The sequence below is a fragment of the Myxocyprinus asiaticus genome, chromosome 2, assembly GCF_019703515.2.
Source record: "Myxocyprinus asiaticus isolate MX2 ecotype Aquarium Trade chromosome 2, UBuf_Myxa_2, whole genome shotgun sequence".
NCBI classification, from domain to species: domain Eukaryota; kingdom Metazoa; phylum Chordata; class Actinopteri; order Cypriniformes; family Catostomidae; genus Myxocyprinus; species Myxocyprinus asiaticus.
Window position 1 is genome coordinate 18273480 of NC_059345.1, and position 27037 is coordinate 18300516.

Below are 27037 nucleotides of genomic sequence, written 5' to 3' on the forward strand. Positions count from 1 at the left end.
TTTATGGAATTTTATTCAATGTTTCACAGGAAAAAGTGAATTACTGTGAATTGCACATAATTATTGCTCAATATCCTAGATATCAACATTCTTGATATCAGGAATGGTATTGCTACTAGTAAAAGTGTACTTTTTTTTTTTTTTATCAGAAATTAGGTTGCTAAAATACCGGTGTTGATATTTTTTCTTTTAATAAATGACGTCATTACTCGTGATAATACACATGCTTAAGATCAAAAAGTGAATTTCAACTAGTAAAAAACAGTATTGTTGGTATCTGTGATTGCATTTTCACTAGGTGAATTTCGCAGTGATTTGTCTTTGATTTTGTAACGTTGTCTTCATTGGGGAAGTGTCTTTATGCTACACTGATCTACGAGGGACACATACAAGAAAATGTAATAATTGGCACAATGATGACGCTAATATTTCTTGGGGTACCGCTTTAAGCAAACCATCGACCTCTCGCCCTATTAATTCTCTCTCTCTCTCTCTCTCTCTCTCTCGGACCCGCCCTATTTCTCCTCCACCGCCCCCATCCACTGCAACATTCAGGCAGGTTCACCCACAGCTGCATAGGCTCGGAGACGCCGCTGCTGCGTAGGTAGATACTCGGTGAATTGCGAACATTCAGAGTATAAATCAGCGTCCATAACCTCAGACAACGCCTCTACACTACAAACGCTTCAGAATAACACTGAAAAATGGCAGATCCAATGACCCAGTCTACTCAGATTTCGTCGTCACAAGGCCTAAACGAAGGACACACTGCAACGTCCAAAGACTCGAAGTTTTCCGGTAAGAGAAGCCGAATCAGTATCGCTGAGTTTGTTCTGTTTGTTTGGATGAGAAGTACTAAGAGTTGATTTATTGCCAGAATGAATTTGAATGCCTGTAGTAATGCATTTTATGAGGAATGCAAACTGGTATAGTGTAATTCAAATCAATGTGAATTAATGTACACGTTTAAAGGAAACTATAAGGGTTTTCCTGCGTTATGTAATAGACTTGCACTGTTTATTCCTCACGTACACTGTCCATACCGCCTCCTCGTGAGCATAATGCAAAGATTGGTCACTATATTTCAGTAGGGCGTAAATGGCATGGCGGATGTGGGGCTCATAATGAATGTGTTCTCTTCTACCCCTGACCTAACGTTTATTTTTAGGTATAGGCCACAGAGAAATATGGAGACACATAATTCTTCTTTGCACCCATGCTGAAATTGGCACATGTTGCGGCTCAGCTGATGATCTGCAGTGCAGATGTATCAGAAACTGGGAGATAGTAAATGAAGGGGAAACTCTCACACCCTGGCGACGCGACGCGACAAGCTAGAACGCAGTTATATATTGCAGTGCTAGTCACGTCGCTTGCTGTGTAAACACGGTATTAAAGGCGCTATATCTTTTAGTTGTAGTCATAACGTTTTAGAAATTGTAAACAAACCCCCACTGCTGTATAAGAACACAAAACAGTTAAGTTTATTCATATTCGCACGTCCCCAGTCGCCCCCTGGAATTAAATGCTCTCTTTTGTTCGGTTCATGTGTATTTTTCCGTTGTGAAAACAACGAAACATGGTTTTTGTTGACAGTGGCTGTTGGTTCAGTGCTATTTAGGTGGTCAGCAGATATCGAGCGCTTCTGTCCTCTTTCATGTGGCTTAATTAAGGCGTCTGGGAATCTAATAGAATTAGAACATGAAGTTAAGACGCCAAGTCATATGACGTCACGCTGTTTGAAAATTTCTCCACCGTTTAAAATCGTTTGATTACCCAAGGGCTAAAGATCCAAAAGCAGCATCTACAGACTGATGCTGCTTTTGGATATTTAGCCCTTGGGTGTAGGGAACTTGGGTTCAAATTGGGATCAGATCGGAATTTTGCGTCAAGGATGAAGACATGGCTGTCTTACTGTCACAGAAACCATCTGTGAAGATGACATATTGGACCAGAGGGTCAAATGTAGCTGCAATGGCCCCCCGTAATTAAGTTGATGTGTATATAGGTACCGGATGAGCCAATTCTTAGCAAAATAGATGGAAAATAACGACTTAAAGACAAGTTAAACTCTACCACAGATGCTGTCGATTGCCACAGAAAATAATTTCGAGTTCTACGTCAGTTTGTAAATTCAGTAATCGATAATTCAATAATCCCCCCCATCTGTTTCGGGAGCAGCGGTACTGCACTAGGTGGTGCACAGACTAATCGACTATAACCAGGGCCGTATTAACGCATGGGCTTACCGGAGCTTAAGCCCCGGGGCCCGCGACAGTGGGGGGGCCCCCTAACTCCCGGGGGGGGGCATGGCCATATTCTCCCCCGCATGAAAACTCATTCAGTGGGAGACGCTGATGTAAACACAGAGAAGGTGCGCAACGGTTAAATCCGTCCGTGTAGCGCATGGTGATTGAGTGCGAACCCAATCACCCCTACCCCTGCTCTGATGACTGACAGAGGCCCAGCGACACGTTAAGCCCCTGAGCACCTTAATACGACCCTGACTATAACTAATGTAGTTGACATTGTCAGTTAACTGTCAAGGTTAACTAGTCGCTTCCCACGTAATTTACAAAATGCGTCTGTAAAATTAAATGGCTCAAATGTACCTTGATAAAAATGACACATGCTACAGTAACCTCCAATATATGCAAAGAGGCCTTCAGATATAACAGAAATACTAGTGCTATGCATTATCATTTAATAAGGCACCTGGTGCTAGCTATTGACTTTCTACATGATCAGTACAACTTTGAGCATTGGGACATCCGACCTGGATTCTGTGCGCTCTTTCAAGAACAAGATTCAGCGATGACATGACTAAATACATCCCAGTAGTGTAGTCTAGGGCGTACGCCATATGCCCACCTATCTTTCAAAGGATTTTGCATATACCCACCTAAAATGAGTTATGATACGTATTGGCGTCAGAACAACAAAGAGATTTTTGACCCGTAACTTTTAATTATACTGAGGTGATGTCGCAGCACCGTTGAATGAATTGTGATTTATTATTTATTTATTTATTTTTTTAATTAGTGTACAGAGATTCTCTCTAACCATGCATGGAGCAGCGGGAGGCAGTAGCGCTGAACTGAAGGCATGGGCAGATAGAGTCTGTCTCAGCTGAGCTACCAATCAGAATGTTCGTTTTAGACGCAATTGGATAGTTTCTAACCAATCATGTTTTCCGTTTCAATAAGGAGCGGGACATTTCTAACGTCTACAGTGAAATGCCATGCGTCAGCAGCGCTGGAGTCACCATAAATTTGGCTGCTAAAAGTGAAAATATTAGTGCATTTAAATAAAAAGTTGTGCTTGTTTTTTTTATTTTATGCTCTTTGCAGATGACACGTTGTCCTGCAGTTGTATCAAATGTAAAAAAAAAAAAAAATTCTGTCTCTTACTGCTGTCAGTGGTGTCTTTTTTTTTCCTTGTGATATTAAATTATCTTAATTTATATTCCTTAATAGGAAAGCTATTTCACTATACACAGAAGAGAACATTTTTGTACACACATAAATCAAATAGCCTAATAATTAATTCTTATGTATTGGATATCGTAATATAAGATAACATGTTAACATGAACATTACTACACTCATTGATCATTACTTAACAGTTTATTATGAATAAGATATTGTATGTATTAGTTAAGTATAAAAAATTACCCATTTAACAGTTAATCAAACCTATTAATTTAAATAGATATTTAATATCAAGTTTTAGTAGTGTACACCATGCCAGCAAGAAATTGTCTTACCCTAACATACATTTTGTAAGTTCAATTGAGACTGATTACAACGGACCATAAATTGTTATTATTTATGTAGTGTTTCTTGCACCTTTTATACAGTATAAGTGTAAATATATGACTTGAGACTGGGTGTATTCATGTTTTTTGTTTGGGGGGATCTTTAATAAATTCACAGTATGCCCACCTCTTCAGTCACTACTACACCACTGATACACCACTGATACATCCCCATTGTCGCCTGCACGCTAGATCCTGTGGCAGCCATACCATCATAAAGGACTCAACCAGTCAACTATTACAAATGAGTACCCTTAGTAGCACAACCCCTAGTATAAACTTTTTTTTTTTAATGTTCAGGTTGAAATAATTTTCAGTGGTAATCGACAATGTATCACAGATGATTTTACGTTATGTGGGACCGTAGAGCAGATCCTTTTAATCATTCTAAACAAATTGAACTTCAGACAAGGCATTACTGTCTTACTTGGTCAGAAAATGAACTTTCTATCACTTTCTACTGGCTGGTTTGAGATCCCTAAGGTCAGTAAAGCTGGCTGAGGCAGTACTCTTTAAGGTCAAGGTGTCATGATTCAGTCCTATTGGTAATAGAGCCAATATTTCTGGCATGAGATGCCATACAGTCTCTTCCAATGTCATTGGTTAATCCAGTCCCACTTAAGGCTTTGCCTTATCTGTAACAAGTTGTCTTTGTGCATTTAGCCTCTGACCCTGAAATAGATAGTATCTAGCAATCAGACACACATCCTAGTGTTGTAGATTCATTTAACTTATTTCCTCTGGGCATTAGCCTGCTAAAAATACAACAATTGTAAAGCCTAGCGTACACTACACGACTCAAGCTCGTCTCCTTTTATGTTTTGAGTCAGTGACTGGTCTGTGACATGAAGTCTCAGATCTCACGACAAACAGTTTGATTGTGTGTGTGCACTCCTGCATCACACCGAGACTAGTCCCAGATGCTACAGCAGTTTTTCGAGCTGACTCGAGAGCTGTTGCGACCCGAGCATTCAGTCCGATTTGTGAACTAGTTGGAGCGGTTCATTGCAAAGAAGAGTTGGCAAACGCAGATATCACCAGTTCTAGGATCATATTACTTCCGGTTATCGGCTCATTTCGATTTGGAGTGACAGGCACATCCGAGAGACAGGTTAAGATAGAGTAACTTGTGTTTCAAACGATTAAGTCTGATTTGGTGAACTAGTTCAACTCGTTCACTAAAAATAACCGGTTCAAAAGAACGATTCGTTCACAAACTGGACATCACTAGTAGATTCAGTAGCAGTGTTGCTGTGGCGCTTAATAGTCATACAGGAAAGACTGTCTTAGTATTTTAGTCCGGTTTTCCGTCCGTATCGCCTGAATAATGCACGTTCAAGAACCGTTACCGAAACCCAACATCATGAAAAAAAATGTGGTTTTATTATAGCCCTCCATATATATATATATATATATATGGAGTGGTGATTGTGTAGTGGGCTAAAGCACATAACTGGTTTGACCCCCACAGCCACCACCATTGTGTCCATGAGCAAGGCACTTAACTCCAGGTTGCTCCAGGGGAATTGTCCCTGTAATAAGTGCACTGTAAGTCACTTTGGATAAAAGCGTCTGCCAAATGCATAAATGTAATTATAATGCAGTCATTACCGGAGAATGAGTGTGTGGTCGTGGGTAATAAAAACTTACTCACACATCCACTGTAAATCCAAGAGTGGTCTTCCCTTCATCCGAATCCCGATGGCATGAACGCTCCTGGCGTGGAAGAAATCCACTGCTTGCAGAGCATTCAAGAGCACGCGGAAGTTTTGCAAGATAACGATGTCAGGGCCGTGGTCAACAAACAAGATGTCTTGACCCGTAAAAAGTATTGTTTGACCAGGCTCCATGCAGGGAGGAAGTTAAAGTTATACGAGTGAACGCAAAGTTTCTCAGGGGAATGCAAACATTTTGCGAGAGTACGTAAAGGCATCAATTATTTTTTTTCTCCTCCGAGCCGTTTTGTTTTTCCCCACCACCATGTCCCTTTAGGAGCTCCGTAGCATGCACATTAGAAGCTCAGTTACAGGTACTGCGCTAAAATATCTCAGAATTCTGCTCAGTCATGTTTGCAAATAATTAAGAGAAACTATGAGTCGGTTTTAGTGCTCTCTCGCCTTTTTACTTTTTTGCCCTTTATTATCATTCAGTAAAACACAGACATAATGATTGATGTATGTCCTCCTGAAATCAGAGAGACTCTCCTCGAAATCCAAACATGAGTGGTCAAAAGAGACAACCAGGTTTAACGACAATGTGTCTTGTACATTTGTGAACGGATCACCCAAAATGCATCTTAATACCAGTGTACATATGGCCTCAGCCCAGTTGGGGACGAATGGTCATGTAGTTGATATGGTACAGCCCTGTAGTGTGTGCACCAGTGTGATGAATATCAAGACTGAGTCACAGGGTGCCAACTGCAAGTCATGTAGTGTACGCTTGGCTAAAGATGTCAGATTGTAATGCCTTTTAATTAATGGCATCACCCAGTTCTTGCTGTCACAGGTAGTGAAGCAGATTCTATATGACTGATTTATGGTTTGATTTATCAGGACGACAGAGGGTGTGTGCAGGGTGTCCAAATAAGTGGTGCAAGGTGTGTCAATTAGTGAAAAGAGTTTTGGTGTGGTTTGGGCAAGGAATGCTGTGCAGCAGGGGTACACTCCTTATCTGTGACTAGAAGAGCTTGTCCTGTTGAAGACTGCTGTGTTACTAGATCAACATGTTCTCTTAAATACCCTTCTCACCACTGTCACTGTTGACACTCCCTGTTCTTGTTAAGATGTCGAGATCAATAAAATTTTGGTGTCCTAGTGTTGCTTCCACAGTTTGATACTTGACATAATTGTTGAAAGGGTTTTTTGGATGAATGTTTACATTGTTTGCTTTCAAATCACATGCATTTTTGAAGTGTGGCTTAAAATGGCTTCTCTGAACAGGTTACATAACACATGGCAATGGTGTACCATGTGGGTGTTAGTCAGGGGTTAGATGTCAGAAACGGTCAGAAAGGAGTCATTGAAAAATCAATGAGAAAATTCCACAGTGGATAATTATTTGAGTATTGTTAGTGAGTATTACAGCATCAACATCAGGAATTTAGGTTAAAATGTATGAAGCTATAAGGGACTGGTCACTATTTCTTAAGCTTTCCCAGTTTGTAATAAACTATTTGCCTTAGGCTATATGGCTCATTTTGAATTGTCATGCAGTGTGTGTGTGTATACATACAGTACATTATAAAGCTGAAAACAAATTTGGCAAAATGCTGTTTAAAATGGTTTAAGAAGCAGTGTATTATGTTACACTGCAGGGCATGTCAACTTCTCAAAAGTATTTTGTCAACTACCCCTTATAATGATTGATTATTTTATATTAAAAGTATTTTAAATGATAGATTAAGTCACGTGCTGTTATGAGGAAAAAGATGTTGGGGAAAGTGCTGGTTACTGAGTGGTCAGCTGTTTTTTCTTTCTTTTAAATCTTGATGCAAAAGGTGCTTCGCTGGACATTACTTTAACATTTTCCTCTTTTTAAATAGTATAAGAAAGATACTAAGACTTTTCTTCTCATTCTTCTGTCCTGTTTTATTTTTTCAGATTCCTTTTTTTCCTCACCTGTATCTCTCATTCAGTCTCCTCAAGGCAAGTGTATAGTTCTTTTATGATGCTCGCCTGCTTCTCAAACTTTTGTCTTTCTCTCCATGCTCCTCTGTCATCTCTGTTCTATAAAGTATGTTCTATCCTGCTGGGCTGCTGCTTTGATGCTCTCCATCCCTCTCGCCAGTGACCCTCTCCTCCTCTGTACCAGACTAGATGATCTCAGTAGGGCTTCTTTTTGAGTTCCGCCTTTTAGAAGTAGAAAATGAAGCAGAGGACACAGACGTTACAAACAAAGCTACTGATTGTTTCATGAAAGTCTAAGTAATTTTAAGACGGACTGAAATTGTATGTCTGTCTGAAGTTAGAAGCCGACCTGTTTTTGTGGAATATCAGAATGTCCTCTTCTTCAGTCTTTGATCTGTATAACTCCATTCTCACCTATAAATGAACAGTCAGTTTTACAACTGCACGCAATCTGACCACCCTCCCTTATGACCCCAAACAGTCTTGTAACATGACCCTTGCTGTATCTAATGGTGACCCCATACCATCATGCACGTTGAAATCCTTAACAGGCAAGTTCCACCTGTTTTCAACAGTTTCTGATGAATTAAATCATCAGCATTTGCTTGGGCACACCCGTCAACTGAGGCCATACGGATTTTTTCTGATATTCTGATGCCTTTGATCTAACGTGTTCCATTCTTGAACCATGTGTTCTCCTCTTAAAAATACTAAATCTGGTCTAATATAACATACTCTGAACCAGGCGTTTGTCAATAATGTAAGATATGCTTCCCAGTGTTTTAAAAATTTTTTCCAATCAGCTGACAGTATGAAAGGGCACCAAAGAGGCCCTGTAAACAATTTGCGGCTTTCCCTTTAGTATCCCCTTTCATTATGTCTGCACCCCACATCTGACATGGTTCACAGATTAAAATGGGAAAGCTAAGTCCCCACAGATGCTAGAAATTCCATCATCTCCAGTTTATACCCAACTGCAAGCATGATTTAGGTCAAACTAACTGTGGGTCCGGCTTAATCCCAAGATTGCCACCTTATTTTAAGATAGCAGAGAAGTTCAAGTTCACTTTGTGCGAGCAGAATCCTAAAATGGATCAGGTTGGTGTCTCTGAGGATTCTTGCCCTTGATGTCCCCTCCCCCACAACAAGCCATGTTTGGAGCAGCTACCCCAACACTGCACTGGTCCTGAAGGTAGAGCGACACTGGGGAGGGATATAGCCACAAGACGCCTGTTTGGGGTTACATCCCCATGTCTGCTGCAGCCGCTGACTCTTCACCTGCTTTTGAGACATTTTGCATGTTGTCTTTTACCACAAGTAAGAGGAAATGCTCAATTTTAGTCTTTTTGTTTGTTTGTGTTTGTATGTTCTTTTTGTCTGTCTAATTTCAGGAATTTTATAATTTTAACATTTAGATTTAGGAAGCATAACGTAAGCACAAAGTAGATATCACATCCCACAAAATAGGCTACATAAGAGTAGAGGTAAATCGGTATGGGTATTTTAATGGACGATGCCGAAATATTGGCCACTTTGCTCTCTGGATAATGCTGATTATATCACACAATTTAATATAATAGTAAATGACAAATAAATTGGATAAAAATGTGTTAACTTATTTAGCATTATATTTACTCAAAATAAACAAAACATTAACTTTGTTAAAAATATACAAAAAATATTTTTTTTTATTTTGTTTTGTGTTTTAGATGTTAGCAGTTTCTCCTGGTTTCTGTTTAGTCTTCCCATTTTGGTAATTCTTTGCACATAAATGAAATGTAATACATTAGTATGAGGGAAATAACAACAGTGCACACAGTAGTCCAGCAACCATGGAAGTTATACATTTGCATTTTCTCACTAAAAGACTGAGTCAAACTAAATGTAAACAGTGCACAGTGAATATGACATTTACTTGTAGGGCACGTGAAGCACTTTTACTTTGAAGTTGCTCTATCACTCTTACGCGGATCACACGAGAGCAGTAGTCTACTGACCGCTTCCAGTTTACTCAGCCTGGATTGTCTGCCTGGGGTGTCACAGACTGACTATGCAATCATAGGGACACAGTTTTTATCCTGGCTATTATAAAACACGCTTAAGAGGAATATATACGAGCGCTCAACAGGAAGAAAACGCTGGATGTTTGCCAGATTTTTGATGTTTGTGAATTAGATATGTTTAAACGAGATATTTGCAGATGATATATGATAGAAGCTTTATTGATATTTGCCTTTTTATCATTAGACAAAATAGTTAACAGATACAGGGAACTGTTGAGAAGAGAGTACTTAAAATAAAACATAATGAACTTGTACACGTCTGCCGTATCTCTTATATACAGGAACATTTAAATGAGACCGTGTTGAACACCGGTACAGGCCAATAATTTGCCCCTTCTGAAACACAGAAACATCTTTTCCACGACAACAGGCTACAAACATCTTTGGCTGCTGCATTGTCTTGTTGTTCCAGTGTATAGTCTATTCATTATTATAGGCCGCTATAAAATAATCTGTTACAAAAGATTGCATAATCAAAATTAGAGCCCGACCGATACCATTTTAGGATTCTGCTCGCACAAAGTGAACTTTAACTTCTCCACTATCTTAAAATATGGTGGCCGATATAGTTAATTTTTGAGCTGGAATGAAGAGCTTTTCTATGTGGATTGTGCACCGATTTTGCACCGATATGACTATGCAAAGGTACTCAGAAGGCTGTTTTATTAAATATTTTTATCAAAGAATATTTGACATTTATTATTATACATTGTCAACAAATTCTAGAAATGAACACTGAGAAAATAAAAATACAATAAATAGCTAAATAAAAATCAGAACTGTATGTTTAGTATCAGTCAGTGGCTGACCATTTAAATAAAGAATAAATTCAAATAAAATAAATAGCTAAATAAACATCAGTACTGTTTAGTATCAGTCAGTGGCTGACCATTTAAATAAAGAATAAATTCAAATAAAATAAATAGCTAAATAAACACCAGTAGTACTGTTTAGTATCAGTCAAATGCTGACTGTTTTAATACTGCCAGTCAATTAGGGGCAGCTTGTAAAACAAGAAGCATTTACACCTGCCGAGTCAAGAGATAAACAGTGGCAGAGGTGTTACACTGTATTGTGCTATACAAGTTCAGGGGAAACTTTCAACGGCGGAAAACCAGACTTTTAAATATTACATTTTGTAAATGCAATGACTGTAATTGTTCGGTTGAAGGGGGTACCAAACTGCGAATCCTGAACAAAACAGTTTGGTGAATACATGTTTACACATTAGCTTCCACTCAGCTGACAAGGTATGAAAGTAGCTACATGGTTATAAGCTCGTTGTCACGGAGAGCAAAAGATGGACATTGTTTATTTACTTTCCAGCATTGCGTCTCACCAACTAGGTAACAATGTAGCGTGAAATCAACACTCGACAGACACAATCCACCACAGCTCCGTTGTCTGCTGAGCTGTAAAAAGATGCTCTGTTTACCTTTCAATCTGCTACATTACTGACTGCTTTGACACTATAGCTGGCTAACAGCAAACAGATGTGATAAACATGAGTGACATGGTTGTCAGGGACAGGGTTAATATTATATTAGTTATATTGAAAAGGGAAAATGATGGGGTCATTGTTTTAATTTTCCAATATGTATTTCACAAACTAATTTGCAGCTTACCGAGAAGACACTGCTTAACTCCGTACCGCTTACCTCCGCACTGACTGCATAACCACTGTCAACTCAGCTCTATAAACAATGGAGTCGGAGCGCGCTCTGCTGGACAAACTACGTTATGACATCAACTCTTAATCACCTCGAGCATTGTTTTCTGCATTATTCTGGAAAAAAAAAAGTTTTCATATCTGCGCATAGCGGTAAACATGTACGCTGATACCGATATTAGCCTTTCACAGATATATCAGCCGAAAATATATCGGTTGGGCACTAATCAAAATATAATGCAACATTGTCATTATGTGAAGATTCACTGCCCAATGAAAGAATGTGCACAACACGCGTCTGTCTGTTCTTCTTCAGGTTACCGTAGTAATCTTAGTAAGCGCGCACCAGTTTTTTTTGTTTTTTTGTTTTTTTTTTGGTCACTGTCTGAACTGTCCATTTTCAGATCGCGGTTGGCTTAACAGGAGACGCCATAACCATCACGTTTTTAATATGCTTGTTAAGTTGAAGTTCAGTTTTGAAGACTCTGCATTCTGTTCCATTTAGCTGCACTCTTTCTAGCTGTTTGAAACACTCGCAGTGCATCGAGTCCACTGCCACATGCCTGGTGTGTGTCTCCCCAAGTGTTCGCTCCTGTGGGCAAAGCCACAATGCTCCGTATTATTGTTGGTGTTGATTCATGAAGCGTTCCATTCAACTTGGAGAGTCTGAATTTCCACCTTTCAACTGGGGAAAGTGCAACAGAATGACACTTTATGTTGGACTTCTAACTTGGAAACTCATGCGGAAATCTTCAACTCCCATTTCGTCGATGCAAGTGTGTGTTACTTCGCGCAAACATGTTGGCGCCCAGGGCAGGAAGGTTTACAGTCAGTGACAAACATTCACTTTTATTAAATAATTTCCATTAACGAGTCAAAGTTCTTCCATTTTAAATGATAATAAAACATGTTTAGCAAACATTTAGCAGAGACAGGTGTTCAAAACACTCTCTTGTGATTATCGTAAGGATAGCATTGCAGCGTCGTATATCAGTTTGGTTGCTATGGGACGTCTCTGACAATCAATGTACCCCTCAAAATCACAACGTAATCAATCTCAAAATTAAAAATAAGCTCCCTCTTTGACACGTTTGTGTTTAGTTGTCGGGTGATTGTCACTGAATTTCGAATTGAGAAGTTACATCATGTCAGTGAGAAGGTGATGCATGATCACCATCGATCATCGTTTTCATGATTGATCATTGCTGCCACATCCGAGTACTCAAGTATTCGTACCCATCCCTACTACACACTGCGTCAGTTAGGGTTAAAATAATTGTTGCCAGCTGAAACAATCACTGCAATAATGATCCAATCATAGGCTCTTAAGTATCTGCTTATTTAGATTCAAACGGCGACCTTTTTTTTTGGCCAGACAGTGAAGTTGCCACCATTCAGCAAAGACTGAAAAGCTAATGTTATGCTAATGAGGGAGGTCATACAGTGTAACATACAGGTCATGATTTCTATTTTTCGCATGTGTCCAGAATACTTCAGAATAACCTAGACCCTTGTAATTCTGTCCTCACCATAATTTGATTTTTCTTTTTTTTTTTTTTTTTTTTCCTCAGTGATTTGACAGATGAAGCATAGGACATCCCTTAACAGCTTTCTTAACAGTACCCACAATAATAGTATTTTTAAACACTTTATAAATGGCCCTTTCTTGGTAGTTCTACTGGTAGCTTAGGGTATTGAGTACTTTTGTAGTTCTGTTTGTTTGTTTGTTTGTTTGTTTGTTTTTTGTTAATTTTTGTTTGCCCATTTGTTTGTTTTTTGAGAGAGGTGTTTATCTGTAAGAATTATTCATTAAAACCATTAAGACATAACATCTTTTTCTTGTGTGTCATTGAGATTCCTGAATGGTATGGGCACATTGTCAAGCTGGCATGTAGGCATCGATCTCCATCCATTAATATGTGGGACTGTGTGCATGACTGCTTTAGCTTCAATGAAATGGATGCAAGCAACAAAGCGTCTTGGGAATGCTCTATAGAGTACAAGTGTAGCTGTAGATTGCTAAAGTTTTGGGGACCTTATGCTCTGAAATTTTACTGATCTAAATTCATTAAAATTATGTAAGGCCAAGCTTTAAGTATGGTCCCAAGCTTTAGCATATCTGAGTTAAGCTATTTTTTTTATTTCCAACCCTCCCTTTCGTCCTCTTTCATGCTGCATGATGGATGCAGACAAAAGAGTGGTACTGGGCTCTGAAAAGCCTTCAGAGAATATGGCCACCTCTCTTCGCTTTTCTTCTCAACCAAGTTCCTTTTCTCAAGTTGCTTATGGAATTGAATCTTCGGGACCACCTGGAGATTACATAGAGCATTCTTTCAAAGAGAAAAGGGAGCTTTTTGACTCCCCCTTTGGATCTCAAAAGCAGGACTCTCCTATAAAGACGTCACCAGTATCTGAAAGAATCAAAGCATTGGAAGCTTTAGCCGCAAAGAAGAATGATTTTGATAGGAATGACGGTGGGTTTCCACATTTTAAAGAGCGACACTATGAGAAGTTCCCCACTGAATCACATGGAATTTCCTCACGTTTATCCTTCCAGAAAAGGTCAATGTCAAATGAGCAGGAATCACCTGAATCACCCTTTGAAGTGCTTGGTGAGACAAGGCATGGAAGTGACTTTGAGGACACCGCTGACTGGATGAGAGCTCACTTACCCCCAGCACCAGATTTCAACATTGAAGATCCTGATCTTGATGAGGAAAAAGACTCGCCCATGATGCAAGAGAGCCCATGTAAAGCAATGAAAGGAAACGGTGTTGATGCACCAGAAGGTGCTCCTGAAACTTTTACAGGAGTTCCTGATCAGTTCATGGACAGTCCTGTCAAATTAGCAGAAACAAAGTATAATGACGATAAACGATCAAAACAAGAAAGTGTTGAGGAAGATTCTGAATTTGACATGAGATTTTTACCTACAGCCTATATGTGGGACAAACAAGAGAAAACTGATGTGGACACTCAAGGCTATCAAATAGTCCCTGACAATCAAGAGCTTCCTGCCTCCCCTGCACCATCAGCAGATTTTGAATCTCTGTCATCCCCTGTTACCCAACAGATGGACCCAAGTTCTACACAACATTCCAGCACTTCAAAGGAAAACTTGGAACCTGCTGAAATCCTAGAGGTAGATAGTTCTGGGGAGTCAGATGATACAGTGATTGAGGAAGTTGGCAGCATCCCAGCAGTAGGAAATAATGACCTTGACATTGAACCTCAGAAAGATGAGATTATGCCAGATAACGAAAAGCAGCTGATTCAGGTGCCTATTATTAATGTAATTGAGACAGAGGAACAGGTTCTAAGTGATGAGGAAGAAGAGCAGCTAGAGGTGGAAGGAGAGGAGGATGATAATAAGTGTCAGATTATTCAAGGTGAAGGCAGAGAGTCCATTGAGCAACATGAGCAATCAGAGGTTCCAGAACATGTATCTGTGGAAACTCTAAATGAAGAAAATAAAACTGACTATCAAATTTCCTCTCAGACAAATCAAACAGACTCTGATGGCGAATACTTTCCTAATCACGTGATGATCGAAGAAGATCATGAAAGTGGCATTTTCCTCCAGTCCTCCCCAGACTCAAGTGGCCTGATTTCAGAGGACTCTCAAGTGCAGTCACCTATGTCTCAGAATTTAGTGTCCTTCGAACCCCTAGAAGAGTCAACCCTTGACAAAGAGCTTGACAAAACTGGAGAAACACTCTCTGACCTCCCCCCTAACAAAAATTACCCCTCAAATGAGCCCAGTGATGTAGAGACTTACCTGGATCATTACGCCAGTGAGGAGCTTGCTTTAAAAGACCAGCTGAATTCAGATTATTTTATGGAGAATAAAAGGGAGAAAACTGAGCTCTCAAAGCCCAGCTGTCTTCCAGAAAATCAAAATATCAGTACTTTTGTTCAAGAATCCTTTGAGGAAAATATTACAGATGATTTTGATGAAACACCCAACAGATGCAAGATGGACAATGAATCGGCACCTGAGCACCCGATATCTGACCCTTTAGCCGATACCCATGATAACATTGAGACTATTGTCCCTCAAAACAAGATGCCAACTGTTGATTCAGAAGATCACAAGTCGGCAGTGGAATCTGAGAATTTTACACTGCAAGAACAGGAGGAGTTACCAATCCAGTCCATTGGCAGACAATCCCCAGTTCAAGAGATCCCACCAGCACTTTTCCATTTTTGTCACAATGAACAGTCTGGCAAAATCAATGAAGTTTCTGACCCTATGACAAATGATGTAGCTAAAGGATCAGTGCTAACTAACTCTGAACCTGGGGTATTGGCCTCCAGAGATGTTTTAGATAGACCAGATTCGCCAGAGACCATAAGCGATACAGAGAATGTTGAGCCAGAATTTTTAGTAACGGCAGCGACAGACAGCTTTGTGGAGTTTATGAGGGAGTGTCTTAAGTCACGGCAGGATGAGGAGCCTGAGGGCTTCAATCCAGGACAGGTAACCATAGACCAGAATCCCAAATCTGATGCTCTTGCTTTCAATCAGTCCTCCCCTGCAATGATAATGGACTTGGAGCAGGAGCGCCTAACAATCTCTGCTTTGAAAGAACTTGGGAGCAGCCAAGAGGAAGAGGAGAAACCTCTCATAGTGAAGACCGTCCTAAAGCCTGATGAAGCTACTGAAAATCTGGAAGCTTCAATCACCTCATCTTCCGTACCTCAAAATCTTCCAAACGAGTATCAGCCTGATGCCTTAATTGCCAAAGAGGTAGAGGCAATCGATATTTGGGTGGCAGAGGCCTATCACCTTGCAGAGCATGTCTTGACAGCAATACTAAACCACCTGTCAGGTAACTTGTCTTTCCGGGCGAGCAGCCTGCTAACCCTGCACACAAAGAATGCCCAGACACAAGACCTTACTACTTTTTAACTTGACTACTCAACACTTAACCTATTTAGTGTTATGTGTTTGAAAGGATTTGTGGTAATAACAAAACATTTTTAGGTTCTTAAAAATGTTTTTGGAGTTACTAAATTTCCTGATTGATGTGTTTGAATCTTTAACCTAAAAATGTGTGTGTGTGTGTGTAGATTATTTATTTTATTTATTTATATATATATATTTATGTACAAATTAGCTTTAATTATGAATAACTATAAATATTAATAACCGTTCATTAATATTAACATACAATGTTTTTTCTCAAGCCGTATGTCATGACCAGGCCCACACCAAATCTGAACAGAGCACTGCAGAATCTGAAATTCCACAGAATTGGAACGCCTGTCAATCACAAAGTTCTATATATCCCACTTAATTGCATTTTAAATATTTTATGATGCTTTCAGCTGCCATGTAGAGCAGCGGTCACCAATTTGTGAAAAAAGAAAAAAATTTTTTTCCTTTTTTGTTCCATGGAAGAACGTCGTACAAGTTTGGAGTGAAATTAGGGTGATTAAATAATCACAAAATGATGTTTGGGTGTTACTGATTGCAGATAACCGGTTATTTTTGCATCACTGTTCCTTTAAAGAGAGAAATACTGTGAAGTGTTTTGATAACTCAGTTTAAAGATGTTTTAGGTATAACCATGAATACTTACAGTATGTGTCTGCTCAAGCAAAGCATTTTTTGCTAAGCTTAATACACTTGAGAAGTAGGCCTATCTGCCCTTATGGTCTTGCTGACATGGAATGGTCCAGTAGGACTCACGGTTCTTTTACAAATATGCAGATATAGGAAGGTTCAACTACTGTATCATAAAATGCATACATTTTCTGCATGCCTACATTACCCTGAATCGGTATGTTGTGATGTTTACATGTATGCTCTTAGACTTGTGATAAAGTTTACATATTTGAAATATTTAGGGTAGTCACTAAGGAAACAAGAAACTTGCAGTGTTCACGTATTGTCGGAAATACTGTAATTGCAAGATGACAACTCTGATATTCTGTTTGTAGCTGTTCATGTCCTTTTGTGAGAGAAGTCAGAGCTTTCATAAAACTAGAGTTTCAACTTGGAAAAACAAGTTCGATAAAGGCATAAATGCTTTCGCAATGCTTGTCGGAAACTCTTAAGACATGACGTTGGGCAATAAAAATTTCCTAGATTTCGATTCAGCTTGCACTATTCAAAAATTGCACTACTTTTTATTTATATAAAAAATGTATGAGAGAGAGAGGTATTTTGAACCATCTTCTACTAGATATAGTTGTGATAAAATAAGTGGCTTATTGAGTGGAACTAGAGCATATTTAGGCCTTTTGTCTTTTTTTTTTAATTTGCTCTGCATGAAATCCTGTAACTTGTCAATTACTTTATAGCTCACTCCCCAAGAGCTTTCCAATAGTGTTAAGTTTATTTTAATGGGTGTGCCAGTTTCCATTGCTTTGTCATAGCTGTAGATACTAGTAAGTAAGATACTGTGTAAACTCCAGCATATGATTGGCTATTCACTGTATTTATGTATGTATAAATAACTACGCATGTTCAAATCAATATACTCTCATTTAGGCATTTAAATTCTTTCCATATGTGATTTGAAGAAGCTGAAGGAGGTAGCACAAGCGTATTGGGCAAGCTGAAACTGACTGCAGTGTATAAAAATGGCCAATAGCCTTTAAATAACTGACCTCATTAGGTTTTCATTGCATAAAAAAGGCTCACACACTGTTCACTTCTGAACATAATGATCACTGACAAGTAACCACTGGAATTTTTGCTGCTGAAATCCTTATACAGGGGCAGGATGGGTAATTTCATGCATGACTTATAAATAATTCAGACACACGTGGACTCTTAAACTGACTCGCATAAACACATTAGATAGTGCTTGTGTCTTTAAGAGCTGAGCTTTGTGAGTACTAAAAAGAGGCCACTGCAGCTCAGTAGCCACTGGGACATAATGTTGTATCTGGGTCCATTAACGGGAGGGAGGGAGGGAGGGAATGATAACGAACAAGTGCTCTTGGCCGAGGCTGCCTCCCTTTTGGCACTAGCAAAGCATGCTGGGAGGGTCTCAGACCCCTGCAGTTAGCAGGGAGGAGCCCCCCCCCCCCCCCCATCGCTGGCCTGCGAGCAGTCAGAGGGACAAAAACAATGGTGCTTTCTCAGACTTTGAATCACATGTTTTTGTAAACCATTTTTTTCCCCCTTAGGCTGCTGTATAACTGGCTTTTTTTTTTTTTTTTTTTGTCTCTCTCTTATCTGTTAATGTATAATGCAATTGTTCAGAGCCTGCATAGATTGAAGTTGCCAACTCTTTTTGCTACTAAAGTTTGATCAAATCGGAGACACTATTAAACTATTATCATACTCGCAAGTCGTGAGACAGGGAGACATCGCAAGACTAGTGTAATGACATGCACATTAGGGATCTTAATATAAAGCACAATAAATCATCGTAATATTCATGATAAATATTTTAATTTTACAGTCCCACCAAAATTATCATGAATATATTTGATATCATCCAGCCCTAGTACAAACTCATTTTCAGTATCAGTCAGTGTTCTTATGATGATTAATTCTATGAATTTTGTTTGAGAATTGAGGCTAGAATCAGGCTATTCTCCACGGCATCCACTCACAACTCACCACGCGCCCCACCGAGAGCGAGAACCACATTATAGCGACCACGAGGAGGTTAACCTAAAGTGACTCTACCCACCCTAGCATCCAGGCCAATTGGTTGCTTAGGAAGCCTGACTGGAGTCACTCAGCATGCCCTGGATTCGACTCCAGGTGTGGTAGTCAGCGTCTTTACTTGCTGAGCTACCCAGGCCCCCCATTTATCCTTTTCTAATCAGACCCAAAGCTGTAGAAGTACATTGTAAAAGTTTATTTTTTCTGCAGTATGAAAAGTAACATTGTGTAGTGTTCAAAACTATTTTTAAACAAAACTTTCAATAAAGTAATTTATGCATATACATACATACTCACATTAAGCAACTGTCCTTTTTTTTTCTGTAAATCTTTGTAAATAGAACCTTTTTGGCATAAAGGGTTCTTTTTTTGCCGAGTAAAGAACCCTAAGGTTCTATATAGAACCCCAAAGAAACTTTTTTTTTTTTTTTTTCATCCAGCCAGCGCTTGCACATGTAAGGTCTTGTGTTACAGGACCCATCCCCCCACATGTCTGAGTATGAATCCCTCGTCCAGGAAGAAAGCATTAAGCATTTTGAAAAAAGGAAAAAAAAAGATCAGCAGTTACAGAAATACTCAAACCAGCCCGTCTGGCAGCAACAATCATCTATGCGATTAGCTAATCAGCATGTGTGGCAGCAGTGCATAAAATCAGGCATATACGGGTCAGGAGCTTCAGTTAATTTTCACATCAACCATCAGAATGGGGGAAAGAAATTGTGATCTCATTGATTTGGACCGTGGCATGACTGTTGGTGCCAGATGGGCTGGTTTGAGTGTTTCTGTAACTGCTGATCTCCTGGGATTTACACGCACAACAGTATCTAGAATTTACTCTGAATGGTGTCAAACAAAAAACATCCAGTGAGCAGCAGTTCTGTGGATGGAAATGCCTTGAGAAAGATCAACGGAGAATGGCCAGACTGGTTAGAACTGACAAAGTGTACGGTAACTCAGATAACCACTCTACAATTGTGGTGAGAAGGATGGCATCTCGGAATGCTATTCTGAGATACAGGTTGGCGCTGTTTTGGTGGCATGAGGGGGACCTGCACAATATTAGGCAGGTGGTTTTAATGTTGTGACTGATCTGTGTGTGTGTGTGTGTGTGTGTGTGTGTGTGTGTGTGTGTGTGTATCTAAAATATATATATATATATATATATATATATATATATATATATATATATATATATACATACATATATGTATGTATGTGTGTGTGTGTGTGTGTGTATATATATATATATATACATACATATATGTATGTGTGTGTGTGTGTGTGTGTGTGTGTGTGTGTGTGTGTGTGTGTGTGTGTATATATATATATATATATATATATATATATATATATATATATATATATATACATACATATATGTATGTATGTGTGTGTGTGTGTATGTATATGTATATATATATGTGTGTGTGTGTGTGTGTATAATTGGAGACATAATTGTGCATCTCAGTGAATTGATGACTTTCAAATTAGGTTTTTTCTCTTTTTAGGTTTGCTAGGGAGATTCAGAAATTACAAATGGTTTTATTCTAGGTTTCAAAATTTAGCATCTTTATGAATTTAGATGTTATGATTACCACAGTCCTTCATCATAGACTGTGTGCACGTACCCAAGCAATGGTAATGCTCAGAGCTGAACCCCCTCAAGGCATTGCTCCATGTGGAGGCTGCCTTTTATGTAAGGCTTCTTTAAAAGCTTCCTTTCACAATGCATCACTGGCCACTCAAACTCCCTCTGCATTACATAACCGCAGCAGTATGGAGAATATGAGCTCTGTGTTTTTTATGATGGAACAATAATGATTTAGTTCAACTAAAAAAAAAAAAAAGTCAAATTAAAATAATTTGTTAATGCCTTTTACAGCTGTAATCTTGTGGTTTAAGTTGTGATTGTCCTACCATTTAAAAAAGAAAATTATGGTATAATTTTGACAACCACTGTTCGTTCCTTAATACTTTCATTAAAACACACCACAGGCACATGATTTTCACACTCTCTGTCATGCAGTAAATGACCTGGTGCATTGGCGGGACCCTAAGAAGTCTGGAGTGGTGTTTGGCTTGTCGATGCTGGTACTGCTCTCTCTGGCAGCATTTAGCGTGATCAGCGTTGTCTCCTACCTGCTGCTGGCCTTGCTCTGTGTCACCATCTCTTTCCGCATCTACAAGTCTGTTGTCCAGGCTGTGCAGAAGTCCAACGAGGGTCACCCCTTCAAGTAAGGTTTTTTTTTTTTTTTTTGTCCTGTTTTTGTGGTTTGTCAATAAACTCAGTGGCATGTGAATACATGAGAAAAGGATTTTGTCTGTCTTAGGTTTGGGAATTGAGAACCTGATCTTATTCAGAACCTACAGGAACTGAATGATTTTCAGTTCCATTAACCGTTCTCAAACATGCATTCTGCTGATGTGGATGCAACACCGTGTTAAAATACTCTGACAGTGTTTCCTGCTGCCATTCAGTGGCACTGCATCACTGCTATGCAGTAGTGTAGTCGGGCATATACAGACATATGCCGTATGCCCACCTAAAATGAGTTGTGATATGTATGGCCACCAGAACACCAAGGAGATTTGACCCGTAACTTCTAATTATACTGAGGTGATGCCGCAGCACCGTTGAGTGAATTGTGATTAATGATTTACATTATTATTATTATATTTTTATATTTTTATTTTTTTTAAAATTAGTGTACAGAGGTTCTCTCTAACCATGCACGGAGCAGCGGGAGCGCTGAACTGAAGGCACAGGCAGAATTGACAGTTCGACTCAACTGAGCAACCAATCAGAATGTTCATTTTAGATGCAATTTGATATTTTCTAACCAATCATATTTTCCATTTCAATAAGGGGTGGGACATTTCATTAAAAAAACAAAACAAAAGACAGACAGATATTTAACACTTTGGTCCATGATGTGACACTTTCATGTCATGCTCAGTTCAAGTACGATTTGGTTTGGAGTACTGTTGAATCATATGCAGTGACAAGGCTAATTGGGATGACCCATGTGCTTGTGACAGGGCTCTGATGGACAAAGATGTCACCATACCTCCCGAGACCTTCCGCAAGCACGTGGACCTTTGTCTGACCCACATCAACTGTGCGCTCAAGAAGATGAGCCGCCTCTTTCTGATCGAGGATCTGGTGGATTCCCTCAAGGTCAGTGCTGGTCCAGCAATTATATAAGTGCTAAGATTTAACGCAGTGTATATATAGCCCTAAAGATGTTTGAGAGAGACAGCATGTTCTTTCAATTATTTTTTTGTCTCGGGGGCCTGGGTAGCTCAGTGGTAAAGACGCTGGCTACCACCCCTGGAGTTCGCTAGTTCGAATCCCAGGGCATGCTGAGTGACTCCAGCCAGGTCTACTAAGCAACCAAATTGGCCCAGTTGCTAGGGAGGGGAGGGTAGCAACCGGGGTAATTACATGGGGTAATCTGCTCGTGATCGCTATAATGTGGTTCGTTCTCGGTGGGGCGCATGGTGAATTGAGCGTGGATGCCGCGGAGGGTGACATGAAGCCTCCACACGCGCTATGTCTCCGTGGCAACGCGCTCAACAAGCCACGTGATAAGATGCGCGGGTTGACGATCTCAGACGCAGAGGCAACTGGGATTCGTCCTCCGCCACCCGGACTGAGGCGAATCACTACGTGCCCACGAGGACTTAAAAGCACATTGGGAATTGGCCATTCCAAATTGGAAGAAAAAGGGGAAAAATCCAAAAAAAATAAATTTTTTCTGTCTCTTCTCTCTCTCCCCTATGATTCTTGTTACTGTATTATTAGCAGTAAGATTTTTATTAAATCGGTCTGCAAGGGAGATGTTCATTCACAACCCTAAACAAAAATTCAAAAGCACAAAAAATCATTTAGACTATTGTGTTCTCTGGCATTGTGGTATTTAAAAAAAAAAAAAAAAAAAAAAAAAAAAAAAGGCAAATTTCACACTCACTGTTCTTTTGACATACAGTATGTACAATTCTGATTTCAGCTCGCAGTGGTTATGTGGCTAATGACTTATGTTGGAGCGGTCTTCAATGGCATCACCATTCTCATCCTTGGTAGGCTAAATGTGCCAAATTAATTTTTTTAGAGTACAAAATTAGTTCAAGTTTTGGGCAATTTAGATTTCTTCCAGTATTACAAAACAAAGATAGTCATTACTTTCTATGTGTTCACTTTTGCAGCGGATATCCTTCTCTTCAGTGTACCGCCTGTCTATGAGAAGAACAAGGTTAGATCCCCATCCATATTTCTATCCATATTTCTGCATTGTAAAACTAGGCATTGTGTGCTCAAATCTTGCATAATAACAAAATAGCAATACATGTTCTATTTATTTTAAACAATTGTAGCCCAGTTTTCAAGCAAAGCATTTCACAAATAGTTTCCAGGTTTCAAATGATAAAACAATAGATATTTTGTTCAAATAGGACAAAAGTTATTTGGACACTTTATGGTTGTCAAACTTTGTAGAACTTCCATAGTTATAATGATGGGTGATTATTGTGATGAACTACACCTTTGGTTACTCTGCTGGGGCACCTGTGTAAATTTGAGGGAAACTGATTTAATACAATGATTGTTTGACAACAGTTATTAAAAATCATTGCAAAATGGCTCAAAAGTTATTAGAAATGAACTAGCTTTGTTTGCAGATGCCCTTTTTATTGTAATATTTTGTTTCAAATGCAATAACATTAGATTCATAATGTAATTGCTTTAGAATTAATACTTTATTTTTTTTATTTTTTTTAAAGTAACTTAAGTGTCCACTTAAATACTTTTGTGGTGCCATAGTATATATCACGTACACTCACTGAGCCCTTTATTTGGAACACTATGGTCCTAATAAAGTGCCCAATGTGGTCTTCTGCTGTTGTAGCCCATCTGCCTCAAGGTTTGACGTGTTGTGCATTCTGAGATGCTATTTTGCTCACTACAATTGTACAGAGTGTTTATCTGAGTTACCGTAGACTTTGTCAGCTCGAACCAGTCTGGCCATTCTCTGTTGACCTCATCAACGAGGCGTTTCCGTATGCAGAACTGCCACTCAATGGATGTTTTTTTGTTTTTGCCACCATTCTAAGTAAACTCTAAGAGACTGTGCTTGAAAATCCCAGGAGATCAGATGATTTACTTACATCATGGGTACATTTTAATATAGTAGCAATTAATACTAGTTAACTAGTGTTGCTGGTTGCTCTTGTTACTTGTGATCTTTAATGAGACAGAGGAAGCCTATGCAAAAAAAAAACAATTCACTGCATGCATAACAACTGCAAGATTTTACAATGTATTTATACAGAGTTTCTTTTGTAAAGCCTTAGTAATCTTGCTTTTTATGAGAGATGACGTACATGCTCAAATGCATTTAGCATTTCAGAACAGTTGGCCCACTCAGAGTGAACAGTAATCAGTGATCAGTATGTATGATTACACCAGAGGAGTCTTATGTAAGCCCTTTCACAAGACTAGCAATAATCTTAAGGCATTTGTCAAGTCTTAACAATAGTAGTTGTTTAAGAATTTAATGAAGGTCTGTTGCAAGTTCCTATTCCTTCCCCCAAATTAAATACAGCACTAATGAAGATAATGTATGCCCATGATGCATCCATAATGGTGCCACAAAATTCTAAACTGTCTCTTTAATTTCCATTGTGCACTGCAGATTGCTTTGCGGTGACCTTGGAACTGCAGTAACCCAGTTTTTAATATCTTCACACGGAGAAAATTAAAATCACAGCACTCCAAACAGCATTTCATTGATTATGATATGTGACTATTCAGACTGTTTTGCGGTCAGGAATGTTTGTAAAAAGTGACTTACGACTGTATTAAACATTCTATATAGTAATTAGCAGTGCTAAGTAGTACTTATACTTGGGGTTAGGGATTTCAACAAATCCCTAATCTCAAGTATTAAACTTTGACACAAACCTCACTCTGCACTGTTTGTAATACAATACCTGGCTTGCTAAGGAGAGGTGTACTATGACTTTTCTAAGCAATTAGACTTGCGGTTTTTACCTAGCAAATGATAAAACTGATGATACTTTGATAAATCCATAGACGTTTGCTTCTCATCCTGCTCACATTATCTTTAGAAAATGTAAAAAAGTATTTCAATTATTATTACTTATAATACAACCTCATTTTCTTCTTTCCATAGACCCAGATTGATCATTACATTGGCACTGCACGCAATCAAGTCAACAGTACAATGGCCAAGTAAGTGCTTTGAGTAGAGAAACAATTAAAAGTAGGAATGCAAAATTTGTGTGCAAGTTATTTTGCTGTACAGAATTGAGTTTCGGAAATGTCTGCCAATTAGTGAGCCCTTGATTTGCACGTTGTAATATTGCCACCTAATGGGCACTGTTTCATTCTGCTTGTCTTCAACTCTCCCCATCAGGCTACAAGAGAAACTCCCAGGAGCAATGAAGCGCTGTAAAACGGAATGATCCTTCTCTCCGATTCCCTCAACACCATGTTTACCATCCTTCCATCTTTAGCCGCCACCCCTCCCTTCCTCTTTGCCCCACCCCTTTCCTCTTTTTCCCCCAATCCCCTGTTTAACCTCACCCCTTAAAACCACCATCTGCACTGAACCAGCTAGTATGTAAAATCTAAAAAGCTTCTTGATATTCAATGTTAACTCTGCAGCTTAATTACGAGCATTAGGGCAAGAAGCTTGGGGCTCCAGGAGCTGGTGTTTCCAACACAGAATGTGATGTAATGCTGCAACTGGATGCCCATGTTGATGGCCAGTGTGGGGAAGGGTTTGTGAACTAGACTGAACCTATGACCTGGTTTTACGTGTTTGGTGGGTGGGTTAGTGTGCGGGTGGATGGAAATAAAAACAGGTATTTGAATTTAAAGCAAATGTCTGTACTTTTAAAAATGAACATTTCACTTAAAAAAAATAAAATAAAACCTTAAAAAGACAAAATCTTAGAAATGTTCTGCAACACATACTTGTTCCCCCTTCTTTTAGTTCTTTGACAAAACGTGTATTATTTGTCTGGACTTGCACATGACGATCAGTTGGGCTACTAGCAGTGATAATTTGGTCTAGTTCACCATCCTACCTGTTATTGGCACAATTTTTAATTTTGTGTATGTATATATAATAAGGTTACAACAGGCTTTTTGCTGTGAAGTAGTTAGTGTTGCTTTTTATATTTAAAAAAAACAAAAAACCAATATACAGCTCTTATATTTGTCTCTTTCGCACCTCTTTTGCACTCAGTTATCTGAGTTCAAATGTATGTTGTTATTATTACTATTCAAATAAGAGTTATTATATTATATCTCAAATAGGATGGCTGCTTTAAATCCCATGTATGGCATTTGGCTCCGTAACAATAAATATGTATTAATATCCTTAAGGTTGAGTTTTATGCATAGGATCGTCAGAGCATCAGAATATAGGAGAGGAAGGAAATAATCTGTTTGATTTGAAGTGTCCATGTTGGCCCCATAGGTCATCTATTGTTGTTGAAACAGGGCTAGTACCCATCATTCATATGGTAACAATTTGTAAGGTAAAACTGGTCTTGTGTCAGCATTTTGGGGCATTGTTTACCAACCTGGACACAGAAGATGTTTGAATATTTATTGGATGTTTGAAGTTGTTTTTTTATTATTATTATAATTTTTTTTTTTTTATCAAGGCTGGAATATGTTGCATCACTGTTTTTCCTTAACAAAAATCCAGAACTTACTGCAAACACATTGGCGTCTTGGAAATAAAATTATAAGGGCATGTTATTGCTGAAAGGGAAGGGTGATGCAGTAAAATGGCACCAGTTTGGCCATAGTGTTTTTAATGTGGTGTCAGCCTGCCCAAAGACTACTTGAATGCATTTGTGCCCACAGTTTTACAGTATGGCAATAAATGGAATATCTACCGTGTATCAATAGTTGCGTTCATATTATGCAAAATGGTTGCTTTTATTACTATAGGCTTTCAGCTCCTGAATGTTTCATGGCAGCGATCGTATAACATTCCAGCTGATGCAGTTGGAAGCATGTCATCGAACTTTTGTGTCCAAATCTAGAGAAATCCTTTATCAAAGCATTCAAAACATTTAACACAAACAGAATCACAGTTAAAACTTTTGTTCTCTGTTATTAGGGCCTCTTTCTAATGTGTCATGTATTTTTTTGCTCTCTCCTGCCCTTTTTGTGTTGTATGCATGTGTACA

The 27037-nt window shown here is 38.9% G+C and overlaps 1 protein-coding gene across 3 annotated transcripts; it reads left to right on the forward strand.

Moving 5' to 3' along the window:
* Positions 1-533: 533 nt before the first annotated feature.
* LOC127415062 (reticulon-3-B-like) lies at positions 534-26218 on the forward strand. 3 transcript variants are annotated; one of them, XM_051653552.1, is made up of 9 exons: positions 534-798; positions 7420-7464; positions 13368-16010; positions 20835-21042; positions 21848-21986; positions 22819-22888; positions 23015-23061; positions 25000-25058; positions 25243-26218. In XM_051653552.1, the coding sequence occupies exons 1-9, from the start codon at positions 705-707 to the stop codon at positions 25289-25291; spliced, it is 3354 nt and encodes a 1117-aa protein (XP_051509512.1). In that variant the 5' UTR covers positions 534-704; the 3' UTR covers positions 25292-26218. The 3 variants fall into 3 exon arrangements, with proteins under 3 accessions (XP_051509512.1, XP_051509519.1, XP_051509528.1); XM_051653559.1 differs by lacking the exon at positions 13368-16010; XM_051653568.1 differs by lacking the exons at positions 7420-7464; positions 13368-16010.
* Positions 26219-27037: the final 819 nt, after the last annotated feature.

What these genes read in the sequence shown, in the direction of transcription:
- LOC127415062 (XM_051653552.1), top strand. Translation starts at nt 705, where the DNA reads ATGGCAGATCCAATGACCCAGTCTACTCAGATTTCGTCGTCACAAGGC. An exon ending in CAAAGACTCGAAGTTTTCCG is followed by an intron (nt 799 to 7,419) that starts GTAAGAGAAGCC and finishes TTATTTTTTCAG; the next exon opens with ATTCCTTTTTTTCCTCACCT. An exon ending in AACGAGGGTCACCCCTTCAA is followed by an intron (nt 21,043 to 21,847) that starts GTAAGGTTTTTT and finishes TGCTTGTGACAG; the next exon opens with GGCTCTGATGGACAAAGATG.